Source organism: Diachasmimorpha longicaudata, chromosome 3 (genome assembly GCF_034640455.1).
Source record: "Diachasmimorpha longicaudata isolate KC_UGA_2023 chromosome 3, iyDiaLong2, whole genome shotgun sequence".
NCBI lineage: Eukaryota > Metazoa > Arthropoda > Insecta > Hymenoptera > Braconidae > Diachasmimorpha > Diachasmimorpha longicaudata.
Genome location: NC_087227.1, coordinates 9704086 through 9726185, shown reverse-complemented (window position 1 = coordinate 9726185; position 22100 = coordinate 9704086). Strand labels below are relative to the sequence as shown.

The 22100-nt window shown below is 39.3% G+C and overlaps 2 protein-coding genes across 3 annotated transcripts in view; one reads left to right on the top strand and one right to left on the bottom strand.

Moving 5' to 3' along the window:
- The window catches only part of LOC135160513 (transcription factor hamlet-like), a 93322-nt gene that overhangs the window by 10662 nt on the left and 60560 nt on the right, over positions 1–22100 (top strand). For both annotated transcript variants that reach the window (XM_064117133.1, XM_064117132.1), the window contains exon 2: positions 4147–4245. The gene's annotated coding sequence lies outside the window, so the exon portion shown is untranslated. The remainder of the gene's footprint in view (positions 1–4146; positions 4246–22100) is intronic.
- Positions 10210–15426, bottom strand: LOC135160247 (uncharacterized). The gene is made up of 2 exons (XM_064116576.1): positions 14202–15426; positions 10210–14159 (listed from the first exon to the last, which is right to left on the bottom strand). The coding sequence occupies exons 1-2, from the start codon at positions 15424–15426 to the stop codon at positions 10210–10212; spliced, it is 5175 nt and encodes a 1724-aa protein (XP_063972646.1).

Genomic DNA, 22100 nt, shown 5'->3' with positions numbered 1-22100 from the left:
GCTAATAAAAAAATTTCTGAATATGTGAATAACTTTTATTAAGCAGTTAACTATTTTTACTGAGCACTCGGGTAATTTTCCCTGAACGGTTAAAGCACAATACTGTTACCAAATTGTTGGGTAATTTATATGGAACTTTCCTCGACGTGTGATTGTACTAAAAATATCACTGGAGCTGTTGCGAGGGGTAAAAAATCATTTGAATTTGAAAAAAATCACTACTCGACTGTCGAAAAAAATTACTAAATATACAAAATCGCAGCTCCTCCCTGTTCTTTTTATGGTATCATAAAAAAACCCCCACTAGTGCGATCATTATACCTGAAATTTGAGATAAAAACAATTAACAACCTGATGAGCGATGTCGAACAAGATCTCCTGTCTCTCCCCATACTTAGTCTCATCGTTTAATTACACGGTCCGTTGAGAAGAAGGGTAATTGAAGCGTCACTTCCACCTGATTTTCAACATCAAGGCCTTTCACAAAAAAAAAGAAAAAAAAAAAAGAAGTCATAATGCATTGCGTAAAGCGATGCGGCTTTTTGCGACTCCCCAAAGTATTTCGCTGATTAAACTTTCATCTGTCCGTCAGGCAGAAGGGCCTCGAAAATAACCAATGCAAAGTAAAAATTGAAGTGAGTAAAATCGAGAAGAGACGGCATAATCGGCCTCTCGATGGGACTTTTTTTTTTTTTTTTTTTTTTTTTGAAGGGAATACTCGGGGGAGAGAAGAGCGTGACTGCCCTTGGCCGCCATCTCACTGTGGATTAAATGTCCGGTAGGGAAGAGGCAACCCAGTGATATTGCGAAAGACTTTTGGATATCTCGTTCGACGATTCGGTGCATCAATTACCCCAGTCCACTTTGCGCTGCATCCCAAGGTTTTTATCCACGCCCATCGTCAATTCAACAGTCTCTTTTCTCTTTACCATCTCCGCGGGATTAAAAATGCTTGAGTATTTATTTTCGTGGGTTATTTATAAAATTTCAGGGTGATTATGATAATTTTTTTCCATAATTTTATTTTTATGAATTATTATTCATATAATCCAATTATTTCGGTGGAATAAATCATCAATATTTTTTTGAAAATTCTTGAATCCACTTGAGTACTCAATTTTTTATTCAGCAATAATTGAAATAAAAAAATCTCGAATTGAAATATCTGGTAAAACAACCCCGAAACTTCATTATAAAAAACATCATCCCAATTTCCGTAAATTTCCTCGTAAACAAATGAAACTTGATACAAAAAAAAAAATCTCAGCAATTCGCAACGGTGAATAAAATTCACATAATACCTTTGTAACCCATTCAGGAAGTCGGAACGATGGTGAATATATCCGCATGTAGCCCGAAACACCTGGGCGATTTATGTTACGATATCCCTGGGTTAACAGTGTTAAAGCCCCAGTGCTCCACCCAGTGCATGAACCGATAAAGCCCAACAGGAGAAAATACGGTGAAGAGGACGGATAAAAAATACTGTTGCCTCGTGTACAACACACGTGGATGTAAGGTCGCTACGTTTTGTGGTTGGTATGTTGTGCAAGTCGACGTCGATTTAGTGCATCAATTTTTTTTTTCACAATTGAGGGATCATTTTTCGCTGATTCAGGGTTGAAAGTTTTTAATCGGATTTATACGAGAATTAATGGGGATGAGTGAATTCTGGTGCAAATGTTCTTGAATTTTCAGTTGATTGAGTATTCGACATAATTAGGGCCGTTAATTAAAATAAAATTCGTAGTTTTATCGGTCTCTATCTCAATTTAATGCGGAAATTAATGGCCTTGATAAATTTAAATTAAATTATTCCAGGAAAATTAATTGAAATACGTAAAATTCAAGTGAATATATTTTTTAACGTTCAGTCATTTGCAAATTTAATATAATTGGCTGACGGTTTCATTGAAAATCCAAGGATGCTGGGATATTTTTTTCCTTTGTTGATATGCAATATTATTACTTCTTAATAAATTCAGAACTTTAATAGAATGGAAATATTGTATGAGTCATTGAAAATATTCAATGATTTCATGTTGCAACGGGGTTGATGTACCCAACCGTAAAGTGTCTTCCAATTATTTTTGATTACGAAGTCAGTCACTGAGATACATTTTAGTGACTAATGTCGTAAACCCGGAGAAAATGATTTGGTGCATTTCAACAACTGGTTGATGAAACCAACTGACTAGTTGAAAAAAAAAAAATAATTACCAACCAATTAGTAAATTTCACAAACAAAAACAAAAAAATAATATAACTTATTTAAAGAAACTGCTCGTAAATATTTAATAATTGCAATCTTTCAATCATTTCACCATCCCCCTGCAACACGGAAGTGGTTATTGGTTTTTTGAAAGCAACAAAATGTTTTCTAAAAATTCAATATCGACATCTGAACTCATACCTGCAAAGTTAGATAATAAAATCATCGTAAAACGTTCGGTAAATTGGAGTCAAATGGACCTCACATAAAAGCTCTGATCGACCATACAATTATAAAAGCTTTCCTTTGGGGAAAAAAGGGCCGTATTCATGTCTTAAGTTAAATAAACATTTTTGCAATTACACTTGTGCGAAAAATCCTCTGATATTTGGCATTAAGTCGTTACATTTCTCGTCCTGTGCACGAGTGATCTCGATTCTCAGCGAAACGGGTGGAGTTACGTAGGTGTATTCCCGCTGTTAAACGTCAACTCATACACACACATATACACATATACACATAAACATCAATGCTGGCCTGGTGCAAGTGTGTGAGGCACCCGCGAGATCATGAGGCTGTACGTTCCATCTTGTTCCCTTTGCTCTCGTCTCAACTACGGTGAAAGTGAGCGCATTCCATGGCCACCGGGACCACGCCCGATCACTGCACACACACATACACACATACACAAATGTACGTCCAGATAATGTACACAGCACCACCGGTTAACATAAAAGAGAGGGAAAAAAAAAATTGGAAGAAAAAAAAAAATGAGAGAAAAAGCCAAGTGGAGGATCGAGCAGAGTCATTCGGCGTTTTCCCCCTTGCGCCACACATAATACACATACGAGAGAGAATGGAAGTTGAGTTGAAAAATGTTGGTTTAAAAAATTGATGCACTAAATTGCCTCTTGCGTCATTCAAATGGACAACGGAACGACCTTAAGTTCATGTACATTTGACATGTGGACGGAATGAAATTTTGGGTAATAATTAGATCTCTAGAGGATGAAACGTGCGATCAAATGACAATCAACTTTTTTTTAGGTCGTTTTGTTGGAAAAATTAGACTTAGGAGAATAATTTTTATGATAAAACTAATATTCGTCCGTCGTTTGTCCTCTGGAGGGCTAATTTTTACATAAAATTTGTGGTCGTGGGGAAAAGAATGTTTTTTACGGAGGAATATCTTTGGATGGTCGGGGGATGGGGGTGGCAGGAGGGTGGATAAATAATTTATGAATAATTTATGGATAATGACAGTTAAAAAATAATTTTTTTTAAAGTGTCATTTGAATTTAGGGACATCGAGTTAATCGTGATTTTTTTGGAAATTTAATTGATATATTGGAGGCTTTAAAGTTGTTCGATCCATTGGAATTTGTCGAGAACTTGAAAAATTATTCACAGAGTGTAATTTAATTGACAAAATTTGGAAGTGAAAATTTTTGAATGTGTGGTATGGCCTATATCAACCAGTAAAAGAAACGTGGATATTCTTAATACGTATTATTCGCGTTGATTTACATCCGGAGGAAGCAATTTTATAAATGTTGCGGGTAGAGAAATTGGAATTGAAGGATTTTATGGGAGAATGATAAAAAAAAATACAATTTCACGCTGGAAGTTGATCATTATGATGCGTTATTTTTAAATTATTTAGTCGGGTGAGAAGTTCAACGACTGGTTCTTGAAATTGAACAATCATTTTTATTTCTTTTATGACGAAAATGATTTATGGATCCTTAAGAATGAAATGCGATGAAATTTTATAATTAATCACAATTTTTCATGGTAGTGAAATAAAAATATCGAATTAAATTTGGTGATGGCTATTGACAAAATGAATTAACAACTGTTTTTATAATTTATTAATTTAGTATCTGTTTATGTTCGTGTGCTTTATTCTAATCGAGTTTTACATTTGAATGCAGGTGAAAAGGATTGGGGTTAGCAGCCATGGCCTTCCTCAACACAACCGAGCTCCAGCCTCACTTTCGCGCACCCATCGCACTCCTCGAAGACGTCGATAGGTGAGTTAATGAAATTTAAACTAGATATAACAAGAGAACAACGTCCGCGTGTCTCTGATGTTTTCTTTGTGCACAAACGGGTGAAGAAGAGATAATAGCGCATTTCTCCCTTCGATATATTAATGCCGATTAATCTAAAAACTTTAAACTACCACGCTATCCGAATTCCACAATTAAAATCGGCATTCGAGTCCAGGTAGGGCGTTAATGAGGGCTCTTTTACCAGGTTAAAAATCATCAAAGTACTTGGATAATCCTTAGGTCGAAATAACCAAGACATTAACTTGAAATAATCGGTAATATAAAAAAAAAATATATCTGATTTTCATTGAAACTAATGAGAAAGATTATCGGGTTGTGTAATTAGCCTCAAACAGGTCAGTTAGATACCCATGAAATTGTATCCACATTTTAGGGACAATTAATTAGCAAGATTGTTTGAACTGAATTAATAATCACGATATAGTGCAACGATGTATTAGACTGACCATTGGGATGCTGAATAAGGACTAATATAAGGAGTGTATGGGTTGTACCGTTATGATTGCTGTGGCCGTATAACATGCACAAGGTTTGCTGCTCCACAAGTATACCGAGAGTTGCCTACTGTTATAATAATCGTGGTTGGAAATAGGAGGTAGATAAGACCACACCAAGACGGGAATGCGATAGTCACGTTGTACCTTTTTCGGTGGCTTCTTCGGAGTTGTTAAAGAGTCAACATCTTATCGTTTTTTATTTCATCTCTTTTGCCTTTCTTTTATTCTATTTTTTTTTTTACTGGTACTACTGGGATCTTGCAATGTCGTGTTTCATGCTGGGTTATTGCTCATCAAAATGCAGTACAAATTTTTTTTATCATATGCGAGACAGCTTTTTAATAAAACATAAAAGACATTTAAGTGGAATTAACGGAATTTATTGGAGAAATGGTTAGTTGTAGTGGATGTAATGAGGAAAATTATTAACGGGGGTAATTATTGGTGACTAGGTCGAATGAGGGAGAATGGAGAATGTTGGAGGTGAAATTTGAGAGGTATTTTTGGGGCAATCAATTAGATGACATGTGAAATATTACTTTCGTCATTCTATTATTCTCAATTAAATTTCTCTTGACTTGAATTTTATTATTTGAATTCAATGTCATTACGATGTTGATGGGAAATATTACTCCGATACTGGCGGTTAATATTGCACTGATATTCATCCCACGTTAAATTGTTTTTCAACTAGAAAAATTAGAGATGTTTCTATTGATAATTAAATACTGAAATTGAAGATCTGTTGAAAATTAAATGAATTTTAAAATTTAAATTGCATGACATATTATCGTTTATCAAAGTGCAATGCGATTGTCAGCATCGAGACCACCTCACCTATGCGACTCCAGGTCTTATCAATTATACTTGGGTGGACATCGCGATCGTGACTCTAGAGTTCAATTGAACGATCTGACAAGGACTCTGTGATAGCTGTGAGGGTAATAGTGAACAGGAATTCTATTGATTTTTGTCGATACCCCGGGTTTACGACGTTTTTTTTTTTTTTATTGCTTCTGGTGGTCTAGTTTCTTTATGGGATTTTTACCGATCGGAAATTTTATTGCTATCGATTTCATTCCGCTTTCTTGATGGTTTTTTGCGATTCCACCTTTAGGTATAGCACGGATTCTTTATTTTAGGGGATTTTAATAAGGATTGATTGTTGGGTAAATATGGAATGAGATTTTTTTTGCAAATGATGGTGCCATTTCTACTGAATTTTTCTCTTCGGGGAGTTAATTGTAGTGAATTCCTCTTTATTAATATTCTCATCAGTATAATAATCGTCATTAAATTCGACCTTCGTGGATGTATGAATACTGAACAAATGAGGATGTTTACGAAAGCTACTCCGGCTGTGTCACTCACATGTAAACATCAATTAATTAGCCAATGTTGAGGGGTATTATACGCGAAAAGTATGGGCTTTTATGAAGTTAACTCGTGACTCTAGGAAGCACATCAGGCGTTCTTTGTATGTACAAGCGTGTACGTTTAAGCGTGACTAATATGGCAGGTAGAGAGAGACAGTTGTAAGTAGCTTCAACTGGATCAGCCTCTGCCCCGTGAGCACAACGGATCCGCCTCGATATCTCGCCTCTGCGTTTTCCTCGCTCCCGGCCTCGGCCATTCGTGCAACGCTTCATGCCATATTCGAGGCCATCTAGGAAGTACCAGAGACGATCTATCGATCGATCCCTTGGACACTTCCGTGATCGATTCCACGGAGATCTATCGGCATCTCTGTGCCTCTTCCTGATATTCACACGGGACTGTTATTATTCATTTTTATTGATTTTTTTTTTGATCCGCTTGGGGTGAAATCGCGGTAAAGAATTCATTCATTTTATCATTTTATTTATTAGGGAATATTTTTTCCAGTAATTTTTCGGTATTGGTCGAATATTTTATTGTTGTTTGGTAGAGAATTTGAAAAACTATTCTTAGTTTTTTTTCCTCGAAGTGTACATTCACTTTTAATATTCCTGGTTTAAAAAATGATGAAAATGGTTCAAATTAATTTCTGTAAAAGACTTGTATTTGAAGGAATTTGTTATGATTTCGAAAAAATCACTTAGAGTGCAAAATTGATAGTGCATGAATTATTCATGATATAGGCGTGATATCAAAAAAATAAAAGTTTCTCAAAAATCGAACTTTCTAATTTTTTATCGTCAGATTTTTCAAATGTTACCTAACGGTTCAAAAAACGACAGCTTAATGATGGACAAGTGTATCTTGGGTGTTATTAAGCCGTCGAATCCAAGATCAAATTGAGACCTTCGAATGATGAAATTGCTGCAGATGCTTTGAGGTTAAAATTTGTAGGCATGTGAATTTGGAATCTATTGAAAATTCAACGTCTTTTGAAAAAAAAAACAAATAGTTTTTATTTACTGTCAATTATTATACAATTGTTTGGTCAGTAAGTGCTGCGTAATATTTACAATTGTCTTCTTCCTGTTTCTACAAGATCTCAATTTCCATTGAATATTCATGTTTGTAATTCCATACTTTCTTCGCAATTTGTTTTTCAAACATTGTATATCCTTAACCATCATTCGACTGCTTGTTTGTATCACTTCTTTTATTCTCCACGGCTCATACAATTGCAGTGAAATTCTTGAACATCTCAGATACCATTGTCCGTAAAACAGAGAAGTCGTAAAGACTCGCGGGCGAAAATCGCTGTGTACTTTTGTGTTTAAAACACCGCCGAAATTGCTCTGGTATTTTTTTTTTTCTTTTTTCAACCAAAAAGGTCAGGATCGTAAAGCCTCCCTCATGGAGATAAAAAACATTCACGAAAAACGCGAGGCGTGTCAAGTGCATAAACATGAGAATAAAGTGTGAAGACATGTCGTAAAGTTGAAAAAAGCCATCAAATTATCGAATTTGTGGTAAAATTTTTACGAAAAATTGTCTCATAAAAGTGAATAAATGCACGTGAAAATGAAAAGGGAAAATGATTTTTGGGTCTTTAGGGGGAGGTGGGGGGATATATATATATACATGTGTATATATATATATTTTTTTTAACCTGTAGAAAATTTATAATTCATCATGTCTGACGTAAAATGGGGAGAAAAGTGAACATAATTATGCGGAGACGCAGATGGAGGCTGACGTTAATCCGTTCACCGGCACGACGAACGTCGTTAGAGGTTCAGTCGCGTGTACGCATTTATATACATAAAATTGTTCTCTTTGCAACCAGGGGGCATTTAAAACTAGTATATAGGAGAACTTAAAACCGGCACGCAGATTTCTATTTTGTTGGGAGTTGCTCCCGATGTCCGAGGCGTATTAAAACACCTATGTACACATGCACATGTAGTGAGCGAAGATGGATGGCGGGAGTCTGACTGTGTCGGGGCTATATCTACTTCCGTATTCGTTGCATGCGATTTGCAGATTATAAAAAACATTTTGGAGAAATTTTCTTTCAAAGGCGGTGGACTGCCGATAACTCTGCAATTTTTTTTTTCTTTTTGAAAATTATCCTCCGAAAGTCATCGATATTTTTTGCCAATCGAAGGCCATTGAACTCGAGGAGATTATGATGGAGAGCGACGTGGTGTGGGGTCGATGAATATTTATTATTTGCGATCGTTGAATTTGTTGATTAAGTTGCGAGAGAAATATTGAAAGAAATTGAGGATAATTCACAGTAAAAATATAGTTCAGTATTTGGGGGCGAAAAATAATTCAATTCTCCTGAACATTGAAGAATAATCATAATGCGCGATTTTATTCAAGTGTAATGAGATTTGTAATCGTGTACCTCGTGTACGGGAAGTAATTCAAAGAATGTTATAAGTGGACCGCACGCAGGGTCGCTATTTCCACGCACTCTCACTCAAACCATAAAAAAAGGGATTTATACGTATGAAATTCAAACTCTTGAATTTCGAATTCACGAAGCGGTGGATGTAAATCGGAATATCAAAGCGAGTGAAGGTCCCACTTAGATTCCGGTAAATAGATGAACATGAACAGATAGAAAACTACTTTCTTCCATTCTCCGACGCTCCCCAAATTTTTTCAATCTCATTCAGACCATTTCACCAGTTTAAATATGAGTTATTGAAGATTAATTCAGTCAAAAAAAAAACTTGATAATTAATTATACACTCGTAAACAGATGAATCTTCCCCGGTAACGAATTTTTTTATCGGAAATTTGCAATGGTGAAATTTATTGAACTTTCTGTCGAACTATTTGATTAAAAAATTCAAGAGGTGAAGTTCCTTTTCGCTTGAAATGTTCCAAATTTCGTTAATTCTCCCTCAAACTTGGGTTATAAAAATTCAAGAATCGAATTTTTCAACTGCAATTCCATTTCCATCGATTTATTCTCAAAAGAAAATTTTTTTAATTCAGCAATTTCCTAAAATTTCACGGTGTACGGGGTAACTGACGCGATAGTCGATTTGGTTTTTATATGTCGACCCTTCCTTGGGTTGTAAGGTCCAAGTATGCAGTTTCTGCACGTCAGGTTTGTCTCCGTACTGCTGCCAACGACGAGTGACCCGAAAGCAGAAGGATAGGTGGGTTTTAATAAACGGGATTTTAATAATTAGCCACAATTTATTAAAAGCTTAGGTTGTATTTTTAGAAATGGTTATTTAAAAACTTATTAGAATAGTCAATTACAAAAATTAATGAATTAGTTTTCACGCAACACACAATATTCAAAACTTATTTCGATAACTCTCACACGATAGATGTTTTTCCCGATTTTCGGATTACAACAGAGGGTTGTATCACGAGGTTGTCTCTTCGAAATCCTTTGGTGTACTGACGGCTACAAATTCTTCAATTACAAAACTGGAAAAGTGGGTGTGAGTAATTGTTCCTTGGTAGGAAGAGAGGGGGAAAGGAAAATTTCTTGGTTGAAGGGAAAAACTATTGCAGGGAGTAAATCTGCCGCGTTGCAGATGGCTCGGTTGGGTCCATCGCTGTGACGCGGAGAGCAAAAAAACGGGGTCCTCATAAACTCTCGGGAAGAGGACATTCGTGAAAATTTTATAGCTCTTAGGAATTTGGGAAAATATTAAGGACAATAGACAAAACTCGTGGGAAAGTGTAGTCACGGTTTTCTTTAGAAGCAGAATTTTATGGTTTGACGACTTGTACGTGCTTTGCGTCGACTGGCAAGGGATTAAAGTTAGTTAATTATTTGATAACATAAGAGAAAAAATGGGGGAAAAGAAGTTTTCCCCAGCTGTCGAAAAAATAACTATTTATGACTATATATGCGACCGAACACGCTCCCCTTTTGAGAGATTATTACTTAATCTATCAAAACAATTTGAGATCGCATTCTCTTTACACATCTAAGATCCTCACACATTCATGCACACTAAAGTTTATAAATTGAACTTGTCCATTATCCACATAATCTTTTTACACTGTCTATTCAGTTCGTTTCATCACTCAACAACGGGGATAATTTTCTAATGTTCCGTTTGAGTTCACCCTTAGCGGTTTTGACCTTCACTACACGAATGATCCCATCAGCCCCTGGATAAATTTCTGTAACGCGACCTAGAGACCACTGTCGAGGTGGTAAGTTGTCTTCTCTCAGGATGACGATAGTACCCTCTCGAATATCGTGGCTTCCTTGGCTCCATTTGTGCCTCTGATTCTGCTCATTCAGGTACTCCTTGTACCATCTCTTCCAGAATTCTCGCTGTTTTTTCTGGATCAATTCCCAGCATGACAGACGATTGTCGGGAGTCTCGCTAAAATCTGGTTCTGGCAAGCTCATTAATGAATCGCCAGTGAGGAAATGACCGGGAGTTAAGACAATCAAATCATTGGGATCAGAGGAGATAGGAGTGAGAGGACGGGAATTAAGAATAGCCTCGATTTCGATCACAAGAGTGGTAAATTGCTCGAACGTTACTAAATCATCGCAAACGCGTTTTAGATGATACTTGAAGGATTTAACACCGGCTTCCCAAAGTCCTCCGAAGTGAGGTGATAAAGGGGGAATGAAGTGCCAGGTGATGTTCTGAGCAGTGAGATGCTGATGGATCTCGTCATTATATTTCTTGGACTGGATAAATGAATATAGTTCTTTGAGTTCGTTGCTGGCTCCGAGGAAATTGGTGCCGTTGTCGGAGTAAATGTGGACAGGTTTTCCTCGACGAGCGATGAATCGTTTAAGGGCTGCGATGAAGCCCTCGGTGGTGAGATCAGTCACGACCTCCAAATGGACGGCCTTGACCACCAGGCATACGAATACCGCGACCCATACTTTCACGCGGTTCCTGTTGCGGAATTTTTTCTCCTTAATGAAGAAGGGGCCGCAATAATCCACGCCGACATTACTAAAGGGTTTGGCTTCGGTGACTCTAGATCTTGGGAGATCACTCATTATGTATTCACTCCTCGGTGGATCAGCCTTGACGCAAACTGTGCAGTTCTTGATGATCCTCCGTACTTGATGTCGTCCATCCACCAGCCAATACCTTCTCCGCAAGGCATACAGGGTGGTTTGAGCTCCCGCGTGATAGTTGGTTATGTGCTCGTTTCTGATGATTAGGTTTGTTATGTGGTGCCCTTTTGGGAGGAACAGAGGATGTTTTTGGTTATAGGGCACGTGAGCATTTTTCAAGCGACCAGCTACACGCAGTAGTCCTTTGTCATCAAGGAACAGTCGGAACCGGCTCCACTTATGATTCAGTGGTAATGCGTCTCCTTTTCTCAAAAGTTTGATTTCTGCTGGGAATTCGGCTTCTTGAATTAGCTTGATGATTCGATCATGTGCCTGGTTCAATTCGGACGCTGAAATCGGACCCTTCAATTTATTCCGGAAACGCAAACCGAGAGCAAAAAGTCTACTGAGGCGTCCAAGCGATGAGTATCGCAAAATGTATGGTGGATCGGACTTATTCTTCAAGCTCGATTGCGTTTCGGTGACATTTAGAGTTTCAGATCCTTTTTCACTGACTGCCGTGCTGAGTAGGCACTGGGCTTTTCGCATCTCAGGAATCTCTGCTGGGATGATGAGCTCGCTGATCGGCCAGGTGTGTTCCTCATCGGAGAGCCATGTTGGTCCCTGTTTCCAATTAAGATCTTTGACGAACTCAGAGGGAAATAAGCCTCTAGAAATATGATCTGCAGGGTTGTCCTGAGTGCGAACGTGTCGCCATTCTGCTCCAGTTGTTTTTTCTTGGATGCTGGTTACTCTATTAGCTACAAATACTAGCAGCTTGTTCGGAGGAGTTTTAATCCAATGCAAGGCTATCATTGAGTCTGACCAGAAAATGACTCTTTTGATGTTATGTGTGATAGCTTGCTTGGCAGCGACATAAAGATCGGATAGTAGTAAAGCTGAGCATAGTTCCAACCTAGGCAATGTGGGAGAACTAATGGGAGCGACACGATATTTTGAGCAGAGAAGCCGTGATTGTATGGTTCCATGGGCATCAGTGGAGCGCAAATAGATGCAAGCTCCATACCCTTTCTGACTGGCATCGCAAAAACCGTGTAGTTGGATGTCTCTAGCTTCAGAAATAATGACCTTCCGATCAAAAGACGCATTGTTTAGCTGGGGCAGTTGAGATGTATAATTTTTCCATTCGGTAAGGATGCTCAGCGGAATGGAATCGTCCCAACCCAGTTTTTCGATCCATAACCGATGTAGAATCATCCTCCCCTTGATAATCACAGGGCCAAGGAATCCAAGAGGATCAAAAATTTTGGACACCTCCGATAATATAATTCGCTTTGTGATCTTTCCAGTGAGGGGGATCGGTTTGATCGTATAGACGATTACGTCACGCGATGAGTCCCAATGTAGGCCTAGTGTTTTTACTGTTGAGTCGTGAGACATATTCAATTTTAAATTAACGCTGTCTTGAGGTAATCCCTGTAGAAGACGAGGATCGTTGGAGGCCCATTGCCGTAGATTTAGCTGTCCCTTCTGGAGTAATGCGGTGATTTCGTCTCGCAGTTGTAACGCTTCCTCGAAAGAATCAGCTCCTGATAGTAAGTCATCTACATAGAAATCGCGCTTGAGGATTCTTGATGCTTTTGGAAATTCCTGGCACTCATCATCGGCCAATTGATGGACGCATCGGATGGCTAGATAAGGAGCTGAAGAAAGGCCAAAGGTAACGGTGTTCAATTGGAACACCTTCTCATTTCCATCTTGATCCGTCCACCAAATCCGTTGATACCGTCGATCCTCTGCACGAATCCAGAATTGCCGATACATTTTTTCAATGTCGGCGGTGATGACGTACTGGTGCGTGCAAAAACGAGCAAGGAGCGAAAAAATGTCTTCTTGTATCGTGGGTCCAACCATGAGAGTGTCATTGAGTGAGAGATGATTCTCCCCTTTAGCGGACCCATCGAATACGACTCGAACCTTGGTCGTGAGGCTGGTCTCCTTTACGACGGCATGATGAGGCAGGTAAAAACAGTTCTCGTCTTCAATGTTTTGAGGTATTTCCGACATATGGCCCAGGTCGATGTACTCTTGCATCACTGCAGAATACTGTTTTTGCAACTCTGGATTGCGCTGGAATTTCCTCATCAACGATCGGAACCGTTTTTTCGCGATCTCGCGAGAGTTTCCCAATTGCGACTCCTTCCCGTTAAATGGTAAGGCCACTGTATATCTCCCCGTTGCGTCACGTGTCGTATTTTCCTTGAAGTGGTCCTCACAGGCTTGCTCCTCCTTCGACAGATGCACGGAAGTGTTGAAATCATCCATTGTCCAGAAGTTTTTTAGCTCAGTGTCGATGGAAGTAATGCACGATTGCACTGGACTCTTTCTGGTGAATGATTTTTTCGCTAGGGCACTTCCGCCGATGATCCATCCAAAACGAGTTTCCTGTAGAATCATGTCTGGCTCCCCGGGGTCGTTCAATTGGATTTGACCTTGACAGATGGAGGCGAGTGTGATTCCAACACTTAGGAGGATGTCAACGGGTGCAGGTCGATCGAAGGCTGGATCTGCTAATTTGAGGTGCTTGGGAATGTTGAGGTCACTGCGGTTGATAGGCTGCATGGGGAATAAATTACCAATATTTGGGACGGTCAAAAAATTGAGCGTCCTGGCATATCCATTTAATCTTGAGTTGATCGTTGTCGTAACCAGATGATTGGTTGTAGAATCGCAATTGGTCATAGCTTCGATGGACAGTTTGAGCTTTTCTAAGGGCAATTTCAATAGGTTTGCGAAGCTCTCTGTCATAAAGTTCGAACTTGACCCAGTATCTAGAATGGCACGACAACGGATGGGTTTTTTCGCAGCGTCGAGCACCGTGATCACTGCGGTGACGATCGCATCTCTATTAGGAAGGGATGCAATGAGAACGGTCGCCGCAGGTGTATCCGAGGCAACTATCGGTTCTTGTCATGCCGATGAGGTCCGGAAATTTTTCAGATCATCACCCTGCAGGTGCAGTAGGGCGTTGTGTGATTTTTTGCAGATGCTACACTTATCTGCTTTGCAAAAACGAGTCCTGTGATTCCCGCGGAAACAATTGAGACATAATTTTGCTTCACGGGCTGCATCGATTCGAGCTGGGACACTCAGCGCAAGGAATTTTTCGCAGCTTTCTAATGAGTGTTGCTCGTTGCAGTTTGGGCAATTTTTCAGCTCTGTCCCAGTGAGCAGTGTCTGTATTCTGTTTCCGTGGTTTCCTCTTTTTTGCTTATTTTGTGAGCCACTGGAACTATGGGTCTGGTTCGTTCTGGAGATCCTGGACGAGGTGAGATGGATTGCCTGTTCTCGGAGGAAGCTCAACAGATCTTCATAATTTGGGATTCTATTTCCCTGTTTGGATCTGTTCCATTCTCTTTCAGTCTCCGTGTCCATTCTTCTCATGATAATGTGAGAAATGAGCGTGTTCCAGTTTTCCACTGGCTCTCCAAGTGCCTTCATGGCGAGAATATGTGTTTGTAAGCTGTTGACCAGCTTGCGAATTTCTTCGGGGGAACTATTTTTCATTGCTGGGGTGTCGTAGAGGAGATCACAGTGGCGGAAAATTAGAACATATTCGATATTGTATGTAGACTCCAGTAATTTCCATGCTACAGCGTAATTCTCGTCAGTCGTTTTAAACGCGTTAATCATTATGTAGGGTTCTCCCGTCAACGTTCTCGTAAGAAAATCTAATCTTTGGGAATCCGATAAGCCCTCACGTTCATGGATGAATTTTAAAAACCAGTCGCGATACGGACGATAATTTTCCAATTTCCCGTCGAATTTTTTGACCTCCGCCTTTGGCAGTGAGGAGAGGTAATCCGTAGTCCTTAATCCTGACTGACAAGAATGCTCTCGTACGGGAGCTTGATTCACTATAAAGGCTTCGCGATGAGGATCCCTGAATTTCCTAATTAGCACCAGCATGTCATCGTAATCAAATCTGATGTTTTCACCTTCTTCGACATGATCTCCCTCAGGCTCAAGCATCGTGAGTTCGTGTTCGATGTTCGGGAGACTCGCGATGCCCTCTTCGATTTTTGGTAACGTTCGATTTATCGTCTCATTACTCGCGAAAAGTCCAGCGGTTTTTAAGTGGTTGCTCAACCTTGTTATTCTTGCTTTAATTTGACCGCGAGCTTGAATTAGAGACGCGCGTTTCGCTTTTTGAGCTTCGGTTAATTCAACCATTGTGATCGAGGAAAAGGCGAAGGGATTTACGGAAATTCGAAAAAATATAAGGACTGACGATTCAAAATATTAGGAGCTTACCGTTGAGTTGTCTCTGGATTGATGGATGTAGCTGGATGCGATGTGGCTATCTCAGCTTCCTGGTGATCCGTGACTGCGGCTTCGTTCCTGGTGTGATTGGGTGCACTGGACACTTGTCTTCAGAGCACGCACTTGTATAAATTAAAGTCCGATGATTTTCACTTCGAACGCACTTGACGAAGATTCGAACAGTAATTTTTTCTCAAAGTATAGTTTTTAATGTTCAACGAAAGTGTATAATCAGAGTTCACTCAAAGTAACGGTTCGAACGCACTGTCTTCGGTTTATTTGAATGATTTCAGGTCTCTATTATTATTTTCTTTCACTGTATGATGTGAGTTTTCCAAAGAATTCTTTATGATTCAGGACAACACTGATTTTATTTGCCAAAAATCCGGCTCGAAGGACCATTAAATGTACGGGGTAACTGACGCGATAGTCGATTTGGTTTTTATATGTCGACCCTTCCTTGGGTTGTAAGGTCCAAGTATGCAGTTTCTGCACGTCAGGTTTGTCTCCGTACTGCTGCCAACGACGAGTGACCCGAAAGCAGAAGGATAGGTGGGTTTTAATAAACGGGATTTTAATAATTAGCCACAATTTATTAAAAGCTTAGGTTGTATTTTTAGAAATGGTTATTTAAAAACTTATTAGAATAGTCAATTACAAAAATTAATGAATTAGTTTTCACGCAACACACAATATTCAAAACTTATTTCGATAACTCTCACACGATAGATGTTTTTCCCGATTTTCGGATTACAACAGAGGGTTGTATCACGAGGTTGTCTCTTCGAAATCCTTTGGTGTACTGACGGCTACAAATTCTTCAATTACAAAACTGGAAAAGTGGGTGTGAGTAATTGTTCCTTGGTAGGAAGAGAGGGGGAAAGGAAAATTTCTTGGTTGAAGGGAAAAACTATTGCAGGGAGTAAATCTGCCGCGTTGCAGATGGCTCGGTTGGGTCCATCGCTGTGACGCGGAGAGCAAAAAAACGGGGTCCTCATAAACTCTCGGGAAGAGGACATTCGTGAAAATTTTATAGCTCTTAGGAATTTGGGAAAATATTAAGGACAATAGACAAAACTCGTGGGAAAGTGTAGTCACGGTTTTCTTTAGAAGCAGAATTTTATGGTTTGACGACTTGTACGTGCTTTGCGTCGACTGGCAAGGGATTAAAGTTAGTTAATTATTTGATAACATAAGAGAAAAAATGGGGGAAAAGAAGTTTTCCCCAGCTGTCGAAAAAATAACTATTTATGACTATATATGCGACCGAACACACGGTAAAATCTACAAAAACCTCAATACAAATATCCCCAACAATGATTTTTCCTCTCTATCACAGTTGATAGAGGCGGGGTCACATTGAGAGCCTCTGCTCCACTCCTGGAGCACTTTATCTCCTTTATATCTAGCGTTGGATGTGGGTCGCCTGCCACGCGAACTAAACCCATGTCCTAAGACCGTACGTCGCACACGCGATTACTTTTACAAATCTCATTATCTTTCAATTCCTCCCCCTGCGTCTCCCCGAGGTGTTGCATTACCCTGAAAAAAAAAAAATTAAATAAAAATCTCCATTATCTCCCTCACCCCCTCCCTCCCGCGTAACACCCTTCCCCACCCATCATGCAAATGAGGGCTCAATGCAGTGGACATTAATTGCTTCACTTTCAATATACTTTCCCGATGTATCCAGTATCACTCGTTTGTATCCAAAGGCGGACTAGAGAGTCTCTTCTCGCTTTCATCGCGGAACGAATAATGAAAACTAGATCGACCGGACGTGGATCATTGGACACTGGTTGTCTCATTGGTGAGACATCTGTTGCCATCAGATAGGGTTGCCAGTTATTCTAACCCACGCACTGGACACATCTGACATTTAGAGAGGAATATATTAACAGAGGGAAATGGTAATCATACCTACATAGAACTCCTTCATTGATTTGAGTGGATAAAAAAAAAAAAAGGTTCATTCAATACTAATTTGTAATCTCATCAGTGTCGAGGGGAATTTTACGTCGTGAAGGATCGTAATTGTATGTAAATAGTAGGATTTTTTTTTGGGGGGAATAGACAAAGGTGAAAGGATGGGAAAAAATGGCGATGTGACATAATGATTGACTTTGGAATAATGACAGGAACAAATTAATTAGATTTTGAGGATTTTTTTTCATACGCAGAGATAAAGATTTAGTCAATATATGATGAACTTCAAGTTCAGTTATCGATTATGGAAGTGATTAGGAAATTGAAGGGGAGTTATCATGATTTTTAAATTTTATTTCGTTGCGAAAAATGATTTTCTTTATGTTTTATGGTGTTCCACGAAATTAGCAAATAGCAGTGTTCATTTGGCATTTTTTTATCTGGAATTTTTCAAGTAAAATAAATTCAGGATACGACTGGAATTTTCAACCGAATATTTTGAATCTACAAATGACATTTAACAGATTCATAAATTGCTCAGGTCTTATCAGTGGCGTTAGTCTCACTGGGGTCGTGTGCATGGTGTAAAAGTCACTCGCCCTAGTGTTTGAAAAATCAGGGGCAATGAGAGACGAGGAGTGAAATGAAAAAGAAATCGCGGGCACACGCCTTTTTGTACGTGAGTGTGTGTACACGATTTTTTTAGGCGAAACGGAGCGAGAAGCGTGCTTGCACTAGGCTTTCTCTGGCATCACCCCGCCCACGATAGCTCCAGCAACTCCCGGGTGATCTCAAAATTGTCGTTGAATTTCCTCATTCGTAACTCAGGAGTTTAATGTACTAGAAAATAGATATTCAAAAATGAGAAAATTTCATACATATCAATTGGGGAATTGAGAAAAAAAAAATTTCAATCGTTTTTTTTCCTTCGCATGGCGCAAGTGAAAGAAGACGAGTAGTCGAACTCAACGTGCCAGTTGGCTCGTCTAATTGCCGGCGGTTGGGTACCGCCAAAAGCCATGAAATGGCCATTGGCGGTATTGGAAAATTGTCACCAAATAAATATGAAAAAAAAAAAATAAAAAAAAAAGGATCGGTTAGATGAATGCCTCGCCCCATATCACCTTATTTGCCATTAGATAAAGTGCACAGTTGTACTGATCCCCGGGCTCTCTCATTTCATAACTTCATCCCAATAATGTCAGGTAAAAAATATTGTGAAGAAAAATTTAATAGTTAAATTGAGTGCGAGTGCAATCGCAGGAGGAAACAGGATATTGCCGAAATCAAATAGCCGTGTTGAGGCTCGACAGCTAGTTTTAAGATGAATTTTGCGCAATTGCCAACTGTTAAAGAGGGACGGGAGGTGGGAAAAACACCGGTGAAACTTAAGTGGCGAGTGATCTCGTATCGCTACGGATCATTTCACCGGCTGCGAAGAGCAAGAGTGGAATGTCAATGATCCTTTGGTGTCTTGAAGCTATAAAAATACGTGTGGAAACTGGGTACTGGGTGAATACATGGATTGATCATCGGTGAGCCTGGATTTTCAGGTCCATTGGACGAATTTGGTGGTGGATTGTGGGCGGAAGTAACTTCAGTAGTTTTTTTTTCGCTTCAAAGTCAGGAAAATTCTTCTCGAGTCTGTTGGTGGAGGGGAATAACTGGATGAGGCAATTTCACTTGGGTACAGAGAGGGAATGTTGGTGATGGAGAATTGAAGTTATTGCAGAAGTGCAGCGGTTAAATGATTCGGATAATCAATTTCTGAGTGCGTTGAATTGACTGGTCAAGTGGATAAAATCACTCACAATCAGTTTTACGATTAAATGATAATGATAATTGGACGGGACAAAAATTTGGATAAAAATTAGAGCTTTAGAGGTTGAAACGTGAAGATAAAATTAACTTTTCGTCCCTTGTTTCACCCCCTTAGGAGTAGAATTTTTTATTTAAAGTTTCTTAACGTGTGGAAATTATGGCGTCGCAAAGAGCAGTAAAAATGGCAATCCCTCTCGGAATATTGTACATGAAAAATCGACATTCCCTGTTGAGAGTGCGAAAAGAGCGGGAAGCGTGCGACTAAAACCAGAAAAGTGATGTTGAGGTGGGGCAGCACCAAGTGAAAGTAAAGCCACGCGCCCTGTACCACGCACCTTCCTCGGACTAATGCCGATGATATTAGAGCAAACACGCCTTGCTTTAAAACTGTATCACTGATACTTGGGATACACATGATGTCTCTCCCGGTGAGAAACTCGTCCAGTGAATGTTGTGAAATCATCGTGGGGGAACTGTCACACGGGAAATTTTTCACCCGATACTTCTGACTTATCCTCAAGTATTTTAACACGTGCCGATGCCAATATCACAAATCCTCTATTTATTGATCATCCGGATAATTAATGAGACATTATTTTGATACTCTATTTGTCAACGATGTGTGACACTTGGGATCATTCATTATGATAATTGAGATATTCAAATTCATTCAAATGCGATTCGATCGTTCGCAATTTTTTTTTTAAATTAATCGGTTATTTTGTGATTGGATTTCGATGGATCGATCAATTCATGTCGTCACCATCTTCGTGATCGATCTGAATACTCTTGGTGTGGCTCGGGGATGTCGGGACGTTTGGCCGCACGAGAATATTCTCGGGGTCACGATCCACATATTTTTTTCGACGAAAAAAGTTGGCTAAATTAATAATTTATTGGACCCGAGGATTTTTTATATTTTTCTCGATTTTTAGGAGAAGGGGTTGCAATATTCAAAAGTGATTCCCGTTTTTTTATTGAATGGGAAATTTTCGATGGCAATAATCCTTGAAATTTGTGAATCCATCACGTGGTTATACGAGTAATTATTTTCTATTTTAAAAATATAAATGATGATAAAATTGAAGAAAAATTACAATTTCAATTGTTAGAGAATTATCTACTGTTTTCAATGAACTTTTAAATAACCGCAAGGGTAAAGGCACTTTAATCTCCGTATTATCACGGTGAATTGCATGCCGTTGGCACGTGGCAGCTTCACCTGTCGTGATTCCATCACATTTGACAGTAGTTGACGTGGTGAGTCCACACAAGTGGTAGCAACCCTGTGTTATAAATTCAATCCGCCTGGACAAGTAGCTGGATTGACAACGTCTGTATAACCCAATGTGGTGACGGAACAGGAGTTATTTTGCCCTCGAGGTATTTTGCTGTGAGTGATCCCCGAGATACAACACGCCCATGTAATATTACAACATTCAACATAACCATCGGCCACGGGTTCTCTATATTGACGTGAATTTCTTCAGGATGGCAGCTCTACTAGATTGTCATCATGTCTAGGCGTGTATTGAATGGGATGGTGGATTAAAAATAGTCGAGTGATGAGGGGAGTTTGAGGATGTTAAATTACCATGAGAATCTTAACAGAAATTCCTCGGTGAATTGAGTAATTTCTGTGATGACAGAGTCGTTATGATTTATTTATTTACAGATGTTGAGATGAGGGGTTGGACAAGGAGGTCCATTAATATTTTTATGTCAAGTTCGATGGAATGATATTTCTCCTGAACAGGGGGAGAATTAAATTTTGCCTGAGGTGCAGAAGTCGGGAAAAGAATTTCTGGGTTTATTAACTAGTTAATTTTCGACATTTATGAGTTTTATGGGAATTTCTTGGGGCAAATCCCTCGTAACCCCTGGTAACATCAATTCCAAAGATTCATTGTATTGCAATCGATAAACATATAGTTCTATTGGATGGGAACTTATGGTGCTTGTCATCCCAACGTAAATGCCTCAGTGAGAAACATAAAAATAAATTGAAAAAATAAATAAATAAAAATACGAGGACGAGCGGCACGATAGATGATGCTGAAAGGGCGAGTAAAATCACTGGATATAGAAATGGTATTGTATCGACGCCAATAAAGGATCGATATCGTTATAAATCGAGATATGGGGGATGGCAACATGAGCGGTACTTGTTACGTTGGGTGGATTGGAGACGCGGTAACATACGGCGAAAAGAGGGTACAGAGAGAGGATATGAAGATACTGAGAGATTCAAGGGGGCTTATTATAAGGTTGAGGGACTGACCAGGGAAAGGCCTGGGCAGGGTCGAGTCATGGGTGGTCCGCTATGCTAATAACGTTCACCGTCATACTCCCTCCATCTACATGTCGATTTATTTCTCTGGTGGTGGGTATCTTCGTAGTATCATAACGTCATTCAGTATTATACGTCTGATTTTCCAATTTCAAGAGGCCACTGCAAATTATTTTCACCGTTACGCACTCCATCTAATTTCTTGAATTGCAAGAGGCATTTTTTGTTTTATTATGGTTGATTTATGTGGATGTTTTGCTGATGGTATTGGTAAAGCTTCATGTCGTGTCCTACACTTTGATTTTTTTTTTCAATCAATGGCACGTTTATAGGCGAATATTCGGGGATAATTTTCTCAGAATTTTCATGCAAAGAATTCTTATCTGACTATTCCCCCAACCTCACCCCCGCAACAATTACAATTGCGCTGGTCAGTCACAATTTATGCAACACAACTCCATAAAATATCGACCATGATACGAAGGCCGTAGACCTCCGTCGAGTGCAAACGGGAAAAATTCCGTGAAAATCCCACCTCCGTTGCTCG

Coding starts and splice junctions, on each gene's coding strand:
- LOC135160247 (XM_064116576.1), bottom strand. CDS start 15,426: ATGGTTGAATTAACCGAAGCTCAAAAAGCGAAACGCGCGTCTCTAATT. Junction 14,160..14,201: donor CGCCCTACTGCACCTGCAGG/GTGATGATCTGA, acceptor CGGCATGACAAG/AACCGATAGTTGCCTCGGAT.